Raw genomic sequence first — 12,157 nt, forward strand, 5'->3', positions numbered from 1 at the left:
ACCGAATCGGTCATGGAAATTTTCACCCCGAACCGACCGAACCCTAACCGAAATCACCTCCGCCAACCAAAGAAATGGGTCTATGTGACAAGCAATTAAAGTTGAAAGGGTTTGCCTCATGAATTTTTTAGATGAGTGGAGTTAAGTGATTAAGGGTTACAAATGAAGGGGTCTTTGTGTAATTTCATTTTTTGCCCTTTTTGATTATAAAAAAAATACAAAAAAGTTGTCTAAAAAAAAACACCGGAAAAAGTTAACGTTGACGATCATGACTTCATGAGGAAGAAAGAAGAATATTCAAACTCTTTGTAAACCCATCCATTGATTCCTCCCTCCCAATCACTTACTGAACCGTCGCAGCCCTTTCCCGTAGAAGTCACCAAGTTTTTTTTTTTTTCTTCTCTCTCCTGAAGGGTTTCTCGAATTTGGTTGGTAATTGCAATGATTCCAACAAGTTACTGGAGATTAGGGTTTGCGGTGATGATTCTTCTCGCTCTGTTGAATCGTACCGCGGTGGTATGCGGTCGTCAGTCCACCGAGGAGGCGTACGTGACTCTCCTGTACGGCGATGAGTTCTTGCTGGGAGTTAGGGTTCTAGGGAAGTCGATTCGGGATACTGGATCCACCAAGGACATGGTCGCTCTCGTCTCCGACGGCGTTTCGGACTTCGCCAAGAAGCTCCTCCAGGTTTTATTAGTTTCTTCTCCCTCTGTTTTTGTTTTGCTTTTCATATGCCAGCTTACGTGGAAATCGTCTAATTAAAGTCGGGGCCAGGTCCAGCATAGTTTAAAATAGGGCTAGCGGAGGTGTCCAATTATACGTAGCGGGAATCAGGTGTAGCGGTTGAGGAATTTTTTTGAAATTGTTTTTGGCCCCAAAGCACCTGTAGCGGCCGTAGTGGGAACGGCCGATGCGGGTGTGAATTTTGGGTAGCACCGGTATAGCAGGGTGTAGTGGTACGGGAGGTCCGAAACACCGTTACATAGCAGCCGGTATTAAATCTATCCCGCATGGGCTGCCCCCATAGAGTTGATAGCACTTGGGAGGTTTTGAATGTGTCAAGCCGAGTTTGTTTACTAAAAGAGCCTACTCGAGCTCGAGCTTGGCTCATGTTCAAATGAGCTGAGCCGTTAACGAGCCGAGCCTAGCTAATTTACTTAATGGGTCTCTTTAAACAAGCCGAGCGTATGCAAACGAGTTGAGCTTTTGCTCGCCGAGCATGTACAAACGAGTCGTCGAGCAAGCTTCTGAGTGTCGAGCTCGGCTCGTGTAGTAAACGAGCCTAAAACTCAAGCTCAAGAGTAAACGAGCCCAGCCCAGCCTAGCCATGAGTTGCTCACGAGCACCTCGGTTCGTTTGCAGCCCTATTGTTGGTTGATATGGGATATCGAGAAAAAATGATATTGAGCATGATATTTGTATGGTTTAAATGAAACCTTTTATTTTGATATATATTCTGACACTCTAATTCTAATCAAACTACTTGGCAGCAATTAATCCCGAGGGAAAAAGTGAAGCGCATAGACTTAGTTGGCATCGGAATTTACTATGCAATCTATTATTTCCAGTACTTAAAGTTGATGTAAATAGGTTAAAATCCACCACAAATCTCTATGTATATGGGTACCATGGTTACGTCAATATAAGCATACACAATGACTATACAAATGTAAACGAATGTGAAAGATTAGAGATCATACATTTTTCATTTTGCTGAACAGAAACTCACAAGATCCAATTTGGTAGTAATAACTAGAGTCAATCCAACCCGTTATTTCAAGCGAAGGACAATGAATAATCTAAATTAGATGGAAATATTGGTAGAGGAACTGCGTTTTCTGTTTTCATGACATTGCTAAGTCAACTCAAAGCAATTTTGGGGTTGAATTTTGGGGAAATATTGATGTTTATGGTTCAATGCTTAAGCACTCATTGTCTATGTTTTATTGTAGCATCCATGGTTGTTACACTTCAGTTGTCACTGAGGAAAATGCTGGGGATTACAGTGAAAATGCACTAGACTGAGTTAAAGTCGTAACTATTTAGAGGGATGAATGAAATCCAGATTCTTTTGTCATGAAACTGCTCCCAATCGGAAAACTTTCTAGTAGATAAGGAAGAAGCCTGAAATTGTTACGCGTTGTAGTGTCTGAATTTAGAACTTTAAGGTTAAAGAAGTGCGTAGAATTTTATGGTTTCATTGCAGAAGCAGTCATTGTCCACGAACTACTGTAGCATCCATTGTTTCTTCACCGGTGTTGTCACTGGGAAAATTGTTTGAGATTAGAGTGAAATTGCGCTAGACAGAGTTTTAGAAGGGAAAACAGGAGAGTTATGGATTCAGTAGTTTTTTTTGACAATTTTGAATTGTAGGGAAACATATAACAATGCTGAAGATTGGGTAAGGTTGTGTGAGGTTTGTGGTGTTGAATTGCGCTCTGACGGCCTTTGATGGAAGAAAAAAACAGGCGTTGAAGAGGAAACTGAAGCAAATTGGGACGTAGAATGCTTGTTGCATAACATTTTCTCTTCTTTTTTTTCGTCCTTGCTGTTATTGGGGCCACAAGTTATATAAACTGTGGAATTGTGTTTTATTTTTATGTATTGGGGAGAGGAAAATTGTAATGCGACATGTCCTCAGAAAAAGGGAATCGTCAACTGCTGCTCTCTACTAACACTATTAGCACAGATTTTGTTCACAAGCAGATTTCAGTTGTGTGGGAATAAATTCGAGAGTCCCGTTGAAATTCTGAGGAGTTGCAATATTTTGTTATTTCCCAAACAAAGTTGCAGCGGGTTAAGGTTAGGGAAATTTTGCTCAACCTAGCTGTTACATATACTTCAGATTACAAGTTTTTTTGTTTTTGTGTTTTGGCGAGATTATTTCATCAAAGAAACCAAAAACAAGAGGCCAAGGGAATATCCTTCAGAGCCAAACGAGGAAAACAAGGCCCAAGGCCAAACTATTGGGGACTATAGATAGAAAAAACCTAAGAACAGCGAAAGGAAATCAAGATTCAAGACAACACAACCTACCAAAACTAAAAGAAGCACTTCCTATCCTCTTTAAACATAATACGATCCCTTGTTATTAGTGTTTTTCTTAGTTTTGCTGCTGAAAATCAAGGACGAGAAGCTGATCCAATTTTTGAATTCCACGTTTGGTTACTCTGGTTTTTGAAAAAGAAAAACATTCATGAGGAAGCTCACTCCAATTAGTTGAGCAGAGGGTTATTGATTTCTATAATGTAAGCAGAAAATTAAGGTTAATTCTCGAAACTGCATGATGAGAAAACTCATGAAATGCTTTGCTACAGCAATATTTGGTTGTAACTTGAGGATTTATGTCGTTAGACAACTATTTCAGCTCTCTCTCTCTCTCTCTCTCTCTCTCTCTCTCTCTCTCTCTCTCTCACACACACTTAGACATTGTAAATTTGTAATTACATGTGTTTTGGTCTTCTTGCAGGCTGATGGTTGGATTGTGGAGCTAATTAGTTTATTGGAAAACCCTAATCATGTGCGACCTAAAAGGTTTTGGGGAGTCTACACAAAGCTAAAAATATTCAACATGACCAACTACAAGAAAGGTAACGGGCTTCTTCTTTTATTGTTTGTTGGTGAAGAGAATGAAAGAGGGAAGTACAAAATAGAAGCTTTGAGCTCGTCTGTTTTGCCTAGTGAAAAGAGAGAAGAGGTCACTTTTTTTGCTTTCTTGGTTCCCACATCTTATTCCTTTACTTTTGATTCTTTGCTTAGCAATTCTGTAAAGTAAAAGTGACTCATAAAGCAGATATACGTTTTGTCTGTGCCCTTCGTCGCCTGGGGAGTGGGGGCCCGCATCCCTTCGCCATGGTGCCCCACAAGGCCCATCACTTTGGGAAATGACGTGGCTCTCTTCGCATTTGTGCTCATATCCAAAGAGGTCACAACTCACAACCACTTACCGAATCCACAAAAGTAGAGACCCGCTCCTTTGGCACCTTATTGTCGCAACATCTATCTCAATTTTTATATCCGAAGCTTCTTTTGTGAACATCTGGCAACTATAGCTCTCATCCCCATTTGGCTCGAAAGCCTAGAATTCCACACGTCATTCGATTCTTTGCTCGACGCGCCATTTTGTGTGTCTCGCTGCTACTGTTGCTCACCCTACCTTGTACTACTTGTCTATGCTTGACAACAGTTCCATCTGCCATAACATTTTCCATGAGCTTGTGCCAGTTGCAATCATCCGGCTAATCTAGAAGAAGATGCTGTCTAATTTGACTGCACCTGCAACTCAAATGTAGTTGCACTTTTGATGACTGTACTTTTGTCGCTTGATTAAACCACACTGCTTTCAATCACCTTGATCTATGAGGCATTGACACTCCAAATAGGTCGCCTTGTCCGTGTTGGGACACAGGGACATGCTGGAGACATGTCAAAAAGCATATGGGACACGTCACGTGGCGTGTCCCTTGAATGTAATTGATTTCTAGAGGGGGGCACACGGTCAACACAACATGGATTCGTGGGGACACGGCGGGGGTAGATTTGTAAAACTGTCTCAGTTGTCATCATGGCAGGAAATGAACCATATGTTGATGATTTAGAAAACTCCAGCAAACCCCTGCTTCTCTTCTGTGCCGATCTTGGCTCCCTGTGTATTTGTTGAAGTACCAGCTGATGGAACTTATACTTTTATATCATCATAATTGTGTTCTTAAAGGTGTTATATGTAATTATAGCTCTCTCTTTTTGTCTCAGTGGTGTACCTTGATGCTGATACAATAGTTGTAAAGAGTGTTGAAGATTTGTTTAAATGTGGGAAATTCTGTGCTAATTTAAAGCACTCAGAAAGGCTCAATTCAGGAGTCATGGTAGTTGAACCGTCTCAAGCAGTTTTTAACGACATGATGAGCAAAGTAAACTTGTTGCCTTCTTATACTGGAGGTATGGGAGTTGTGTCTTCCAATTGCTGCCTGACTCTTCTTATATTGTTGCATTTTATTACATGGTACTCTGTTTGTTCACAAAGTCAAGCAGATTATGTTAGACTTATTATGTTGAGAAATTACTTGTGTGCAAAAATCTAGGGAACTTGGGGTTTTGCACGGTGACTTGTGCCTGACATCCTTTTCACGTCACAGGAGATCAGGGGTTTCTTAATTCATACTACACAGGGTTTGCTAATGCACATCTTTTCGAGCCAGACTTGCCGCAGCAATGGTTACATTCTAGGCGAATTCCTGAGATGGAGAGACTCTCAACTCTATACAATGCAGATGTTGGCCTTTACATGCTTGCCAACAAGGTATGGCTTCCTGAACTCCAATAGTTATGTATACTTGTTCCATGGTTGAACCGTTGAACCTTGTCAAATTGCATCTTGTTTGAATTCAGCTAACAATTTTTATTTTATATCGGTAGACACATCAAATCTGTATTTGAATAGTATGTTCCCTCTAATAACACCATGAGCTTCCTTTGCTATGTGTCATCAATAAGAATAAAAACGATATATTGTGTTCATGTGCCAGACCTATCGTCCATTTCTTCTCCTTGGTTACTGGTTCTATTGCAATCCAAATTACGAAGGGAGCTGGAATAAATCTGCTAGTGGATGCCTTTCATTGCTGTTTTATGACTCCGGCATGTATGAACTTCAGATGTTTTTTTGCGATAATCTAATACTGATTTGCCTTTACTGACGAAGGAAGAATTTGTGCCATTTGTGAGGCAGTTTGATTACGTATATTTGATAACTCTTTGTGATTTTCTTGTTCCTTTTTCCCAATCCTTCACTACATCAAATCAAGGCTGTTTCTTTTTTCAATTCTTATGCTAAAGTCTGGCCTGTTTTCATCTTTTTGGATATATGGAACTTTGATCTATGATATTTAATTGTAATGCCGATTGTAATCAGACTGACTATCGTAAAATTGGGACTGAGCGTCTTCAATCTGCGTCAAACTTTCTAATTGAACATTGTAATCTTCTTATGCATTAACATGTAGTGGATGGTGGATGAGAAAGAGCTTCATGTTATTCATTACACACTTGGCCCCCTTAAGCCATGGGATTGGTGGACATCTTGGCTTTTAAAACCTGTTGATGTCTGGCAGGTACTTTTTGGTTTACTCCCAACTGCGTTTCTTCTGCCGGTTCTTTAATTTCCAACCTGTAGACACAGTAGTTTACCTTTCCCCCTTTCCTACTTTCTTTAGGAGGTTCTGTGTAACAAATTCTTCCCTCTATTTATGACTTTGTTAGTTGCTCATGTTGCAGAATGTTAGGGAACAGCTTGACGAATCTCTTCCTGGAACTGGTGGGGGGAAAAACCCTAATGACAATCTTCTGGTCAAAATTCTTTTTCTGCTCCCATTATCTTCTTTAATGTTCTGTTACTACCGGTCCCTTCTTCAGGTGAGCAAATTTTGCACTCTCAAATTGTACTTAAGGTATATAGCTTATTTGGAGCTGAAAGCATTTGGTTTGGTGCAGATAAGTTCATTGGGCAATCACATTAGACAACTTTACAACAAGATCAGATTTAGGGGTGCGCTTGCTTATTCTGCTGTTACTGCTAATTCCAATCAACAGGTTCATTTCCTCCCAAACTTGCCAGGAATATTGTGTAGTAATCAATGCACTGCCAAATGCGTGCCTTGGCTAGTCTTATTTCTTCTTCTTATACTTTATCATCTTATAGTATTTCTCATGCCAAGGTTGTGAAAATGGCATGGGTTATCTGCCTTTTGCTGTCTCATAGAGTTGCCATGATGCTTTCTTTGTGTGCAGATGAGTATTAACCTTGCCTAGGTTACTAGGCAAATCTTAAATAATTTTTGTACCTTACTTCTTTTGATGATGTTAAAAACTATCTGCTGTGCTCATCAGCAGTTCTCACATGGAGCGCAATCCAAGGTGCCTGTGTTTTTGGGTGGACTCTCCATTTTTGTATGCTTTGTGGCTACCATGGTGTCCCTCGTACTTGCACTACTAATTGTTCCTCGGCAAGTAATGCCGTGGACTGGTTTGTTTCTGATGTACGAGTGGACATTCACTACCTTCTTCCTATTATTTGGAGGTTATCTACGCTTGATTTACCAGTGGGGAAGGATGAAGGCAAATCAAGTGGGATCCATTTCTTCTCATAATGAATTTTCTGATAAAGATTCTCCAAAAGGTTGGTTGGGTTTATCATTACTAAGTTCAATTTTCAGGTGATCCCTAATCACTTCCAATTAGTTTAACTTTTTTGTGGTGTACGTCTTCTAGGACATCAGCGGCAGGTGTCTTCTTGTGATGTCGCGACATGCTATTATGGGTTAGGAATGGCGTTCTTGGCTATTGCTGCCCCTTCATTGCCTTGTTTATTGGGTATCACTGCCCTGTTTGTGAGGTAATTTGCCTGACAAGTCTTGTAGTGGTATCACTTTCATGCATCGTATGGTCATTGATTTGAAAGTTTCAATTTGCAGCATTAAATGCTTAATTTCCACTTGTTTTTGTGGCTTCTTTTGGCTATAAAACTGTCTTGGTGCAAACAAGGGGTTGGCAACAATGGCTTATCCCCCTAAAATTTTAGGCCATGGATTGGATCCCGGAACAATGGGCTTTGTCTGGTCAGTGGACCAGGCTTGGGCTGACCGTTGCCAAATAATCAAAGCCCAGGCACTATTCATGGACTTAAAAATCAGGGCATAGGGTTGGGCTTGGCCCTAGTTTGGCCTCAATTTGTGGTTTTCCAAAATTTCATTGGGAGAGAGCATAAGGAATTATAATGTAAGATATTAAACTCCCCACGGTAACTAGAAGTGCATATTTGACAATGAAGAACGAGGACTACAACTGCCAAGTCATTTCTCACAAGGCATAATGCAAGATATTTCATTTTGTTTGTTTGTTGTTTAGGTTGCAGCCAGTTCATTCTATAGTTGTTCATGACAATTTAGTCCTGCTGGCTGCTTGAATATGTTAAAGTGCACACGATTTTGATTAAGTCAATAATGGTGTTTTCCCCCTATATCCTTTCTATTTACAGGTTTGGTTTGATGTTTGTGGGAGGTTTAGTTTTTGCGTCTTTTATGACGTATGCTTCAGAACATATTGGGATTAGATCATTTCTGAGAGGTCTCGAAGAAAAGGATATACCACGGACAAAGAACTTATGTTTCTTGTGCTGAATGGAGGTTAAATCTAACTATCTATTATGATATGCTGCTGTATCTTATCTTTTCCCATTTTAAATGTGATAGCAGGATTTTGTTGTAATATTTTGCGGGGTTTTTTTTTATCTTCATTTAATTTTTTCCCCCTCATGATCAGTTTATTCTATTGTGAGGCTCCTTCAGTGAGTCGGTGGGAAACCAATTACAGATTCTAGCTTTAGAGATTTTACTATTTTAGATTCTCCCTTTAAGTGGAAGGTGTTAACTTGTTTGGTACTATGGTGGCGGTGGGGTTATCAATTCAAGCAGTATAGTTGCATTGCTGAAAATAAGTTGTAGTTGCTTTGGTGAATAATCCCACCACTGCACCAAACTAGTTATCAGCTTCCTCCTAAGGCTTGAATCTGTAACCTCTTAAGCCCAACTCTGTAAGTGGATTCCAACAGTTACAGAAAAAGCGCCCACTTTTGTAAAGTTGTATCTTCAGAAAATGAAACCAGGAGATCTGTGTTTAGATTCTCGAGTTTATTTCATTCTCTTGGTAATTGGCATGCATTTTAATGGATTTTGTTGGTCCTTGATCCGACCCAAAATGGTCTGGTAATTAATCCCATACTATAGGATTGGCTTTTGTTTTTACCCCAAGGGGTGTTCTACTCTTCACACATTCTATTATGCATTTTCCTTTTGAATTAAATAGTACTTGTAGATTATAACTACGATCTCAAGTGGATAGATCCTTTCTCCTTCGTAAGGAAGAAGTGTTCCCTAAACCCAGGATCTGTAATCTGTGAATGTTTCCTTCTTTACCTCAACGAACCAACTCACCAAGTGCTCTTGCACTTCATGTTGTTGAGACTGGTACCGGTGTATGGTTCCAGACTTCCAGTTCCAGGTATGGTATAGAGCTATTCCTAATATTCTTGTTTTCTTTTCTTTGTCCATTTTCCTAGAGATGTGTGATTTGGACCTTTGTTGTTGTAATGTTATATACGTATAGCTCAGTTTTGTCTTGTTATCTTAAGTACTTGTAGGAGATATCTTGTAGTTTGCCTTCTCACTATTTGTTCTAATCTTTTTGGAAGTCAAACAATATAACTGACAGTGTCTATGGTATTTGTATTTATATCTATATCTTTTTTTTTCTTTTTCGTTTTTTTGTAGATTCTCTGTAGAACAAGCATGCAACTTTTTATCAGACAGTTGTACTTGAAAATTAGTAGTAAGTAGTTAGACTTCAATATAATTATATAATAACTATCATCGTCATCAAAAAGTATTGTATTTAAAGGCTTAACAGTGGAACATCCATGAGATTCCTTGTCATGCACCATTATTGTTTCAAGCCAGAAGTTTTCTAGGGTCTTTCCTTAAATACTATCCATTGTTCAAACCTCATTCATGTGCATCTTGTATCTCATGCATACATGTATACAAACGCAAAAAAAAGAAAACCATATTCTTGTGTTAACGAATAAAAGGTGACACTCAATTCTGCTGCTGGGCATGTGGTCTCACGACTAGAAAGCTGGTTTGGCAGTCGGTGTGAGTCAGCTGGGAAGCTGGACTGACCTTTTGCAGCGGAATTGAGTGTCAAACCTCTTCATCACCCTATTAACTCCATTTAGTTTTGGTGAAATGCATTAGTTGCCACATTGATACATCAAGAAGTTTTACCCAAGAACCATATTGTCTACTGTAAACTCCATTTAGTCCAAATTGTTCTTGTCTCCATCAAATGGGTATGCGAGGGGAGTCTCCCATAGACGGCCCCCCTAACCCACCTTTCTTTTATCTTACCCTCTTGGACAACATTTTAAACCTCTCGCAGGCAACGTGAGCATTAGTCAGCCTGGTTCTGGTTAATTAAGAACCCAGTACCACAAGAACTAGATATTAGTATTCCGTTTCTTGCTGCACTAAAGAAAAACAAAACAAAAACCTAATCAAACAAATCGTAAATGACAAACAAACAATGCAAATGTTATTTTCATCACAATTGAAAAAGGGACACAACTATTGCACTTTGTAATTACAAATGCTAGATTTAGATTTGTTCTGTTCAGGACAAGAATTCCAATACCTGAAGATTTAAGTCCAGGAGGGTATAAGAAGCACATCGGCAACCTATGCTCCTGTGACACTACATGTAAGATAGGTCCTAAGTTCTGATTGTGGTTAACTTATTAATTTAACGACTCTCCATTTCTGATTCTTTCCTGACTGTGGGACAGAACCCTCTTTAGTTATCTAGATGCCATGACCATCCACATTTGTGTCCGTAACTTGAGTAGGCATATCCTCTTATAATGTTGGATTCATGAGCCAATCAGATTTGTGCTTATCTATTTGCTTCAGTGCGGACAAATGTTGCTCTTTACTGAAATACAGAACTGGCTAAAGGCGGTTTAGATCATGTCATTGATCCTGGTATTGAATATCCGTTATATGTTGCTTTTGTACGAATTATGTTCGTGCATATGAATATGAGCTTGGACTCATATATGTGTGTTCTTCAGTTCATCATCTACATATGGTTGGTTATATGTATCTCCAATCGTATTATGTGTTGTATATGCTGCTTGTGTGCATGAGCTTGGACTTGGACTTGAGAACAAGGCAAATGCGCTTGTATACACAGGTATATGTATCTCCAGTGCTATCATGTGTATCACTAGTTCTCTCACATTTACATGGGTTATGAGAAAACGAGCTTGGACTTGTATGTGTTTATTATGCGTGTGTGTTCGATTACGTTTGAATGGTTATTCTAAATCTAATGCTGGTGTCGATGATGCTTCCGTAGTCTCCTCGTTCTCAAGTTGGGGCTTATGCCTGTGGGACATCATCAGAGGTCATCGTGTGAACAAACTTAGTGAACAGACCGATGTTAAAATTTGCACACATTGCTTTAAGTCTGTAGACCTAAGCATGGAACTATAGACTCAAAGCTACTGTGGATGAAAGTGCTTTTGTCGCCATTTCATTTGCTTGCAATTTATTGCTACTTTGGCAAAATTTTACTTGTGTGAAGATAGTGAAAGATTGTTTTGTTAGGATATCTTCCGTGGAATTGTATTTGAGCAATGCTAAGAACACAACTTTAAAGCACAACTGAGTTCAAAGCCGTTCGATGCATGTGGTCCACATACATCGGATGGCTCTGAAAATAGATGCGTCCGGAGTTGTGTCCCTAGGCTTTTTAAATTGTATTTCTTCTTGTCTTTTGAGATTGAGTTGGAAGTGGAATAATGCCGGAACCGCTCTTGCATACTGATACAGTAATCTTTTGAGAAGCACAAATCTTCTCTTTTTTAAGAATGGTAACCATCTTAGCTAAGTACGATATTTGCCACTCATTTCTTTTAGAACGAACAGTTGATGCTGTTTATAATGACGAAATACCGGTACAAATAACACGGCCCATAAGACGCTCAAAAAATAAAATTTAAACATCTAAAAAAACAAGAATCAAAGCAAGATTTTACTCCAATCTCCACTCACCAACAACGTATAGATATCGAGATCCAAGTTATCACACAGATTTGTAATCCAGGTTGCTTTATGCAATGAATAGAATGCCATAGAAACTTTCCGAAATGTCAGTTTGCCACTTCTTTGCCGGTGCCGGAGATTGTAGGAATACCACCAGTCGGCTGACCACCCACAGTATGAAGAATTCCTATCAACATAACTTGAGCTATGAAGAATCCTATCAGCATCAGAAGGGCAATAATTGATCCCTGCGGCCTAATCAAATTTATTGTTGGCAAGCCTTGGATTAGCCGTCAGAGAAAGGACAGGAAATTGAAAGCCAAACCTCCAAGAGGACTAGGACATCAATCTACCAAAAGACAATAAAACAACCAAAGCAATTGTTGCACCCTACTTTCTTTTGATTGCACCCTAATATATGTCTTCTTGTCTATTTTAAAATTATCTTGTGTGTAATTTAAGTAATTAAAGACAATTTTATTAGATTTTATTTATAATAAAGT

General features: G+C 39.3%; 1 protein-coding gene across 2 annotated transcripts; it reads left to right on the top strand.

Moving 5' to 3' along the window:
• The first annotated feature begins 235 nt into the window (after positions 1-235).
• LOC131325882 (inositol phosphorylceramide glucuronosyltransferase 1-like) lies at positions 236-8,673 on the top strand. Of its 2 annotated transcripts, none has more exons than XM_058358354.1 (10): positions 236-687; positions 3,470-3,590; positions 4,753-4,938; positions 5,136-5,299; positions 6,003-6,110; positions 6,274-6,411; positions 6,490-6,588; positions 6,889-7,174; positions 7,267-7,390; positions 8,033-8,673. In XM_058358354.1, exons 1-10 carry the CDS (start codon positions 442-444, stop codon positions 8,172-8,174), a joined length of 1,614 nt encoding a protein of 537 aa, XP_058214337.1. In that variant the 5' UTR covers positions 236-441; the 3' UTR covers positions 8,175-8,673. The 2 variants fall into 2 exon arrangements, with proteins under 2 accessions (XP_058214337.1, XP_058214336.1); XM_058358353.1 differs by having other exon boundaries at positions 250-687; positions 6,886-7,174.
• Positions 8,674-12,157: the final 3,484 nt, after the last annotated feature.

The sequence above is a fragment of the Rhododendron vialii genome, chromosome 5a (assembly GCF_030253575.1).
Source record: "Rhododendron vialii isolate Sample 1 chromosome 5a, ASM3025357v1".
NCBI lineage: Eukaryota > Viridiplantae > Streptophyta > Magnoliopsida > Ericales > Ericaceae > Rhododendron > Rhododendron vialii.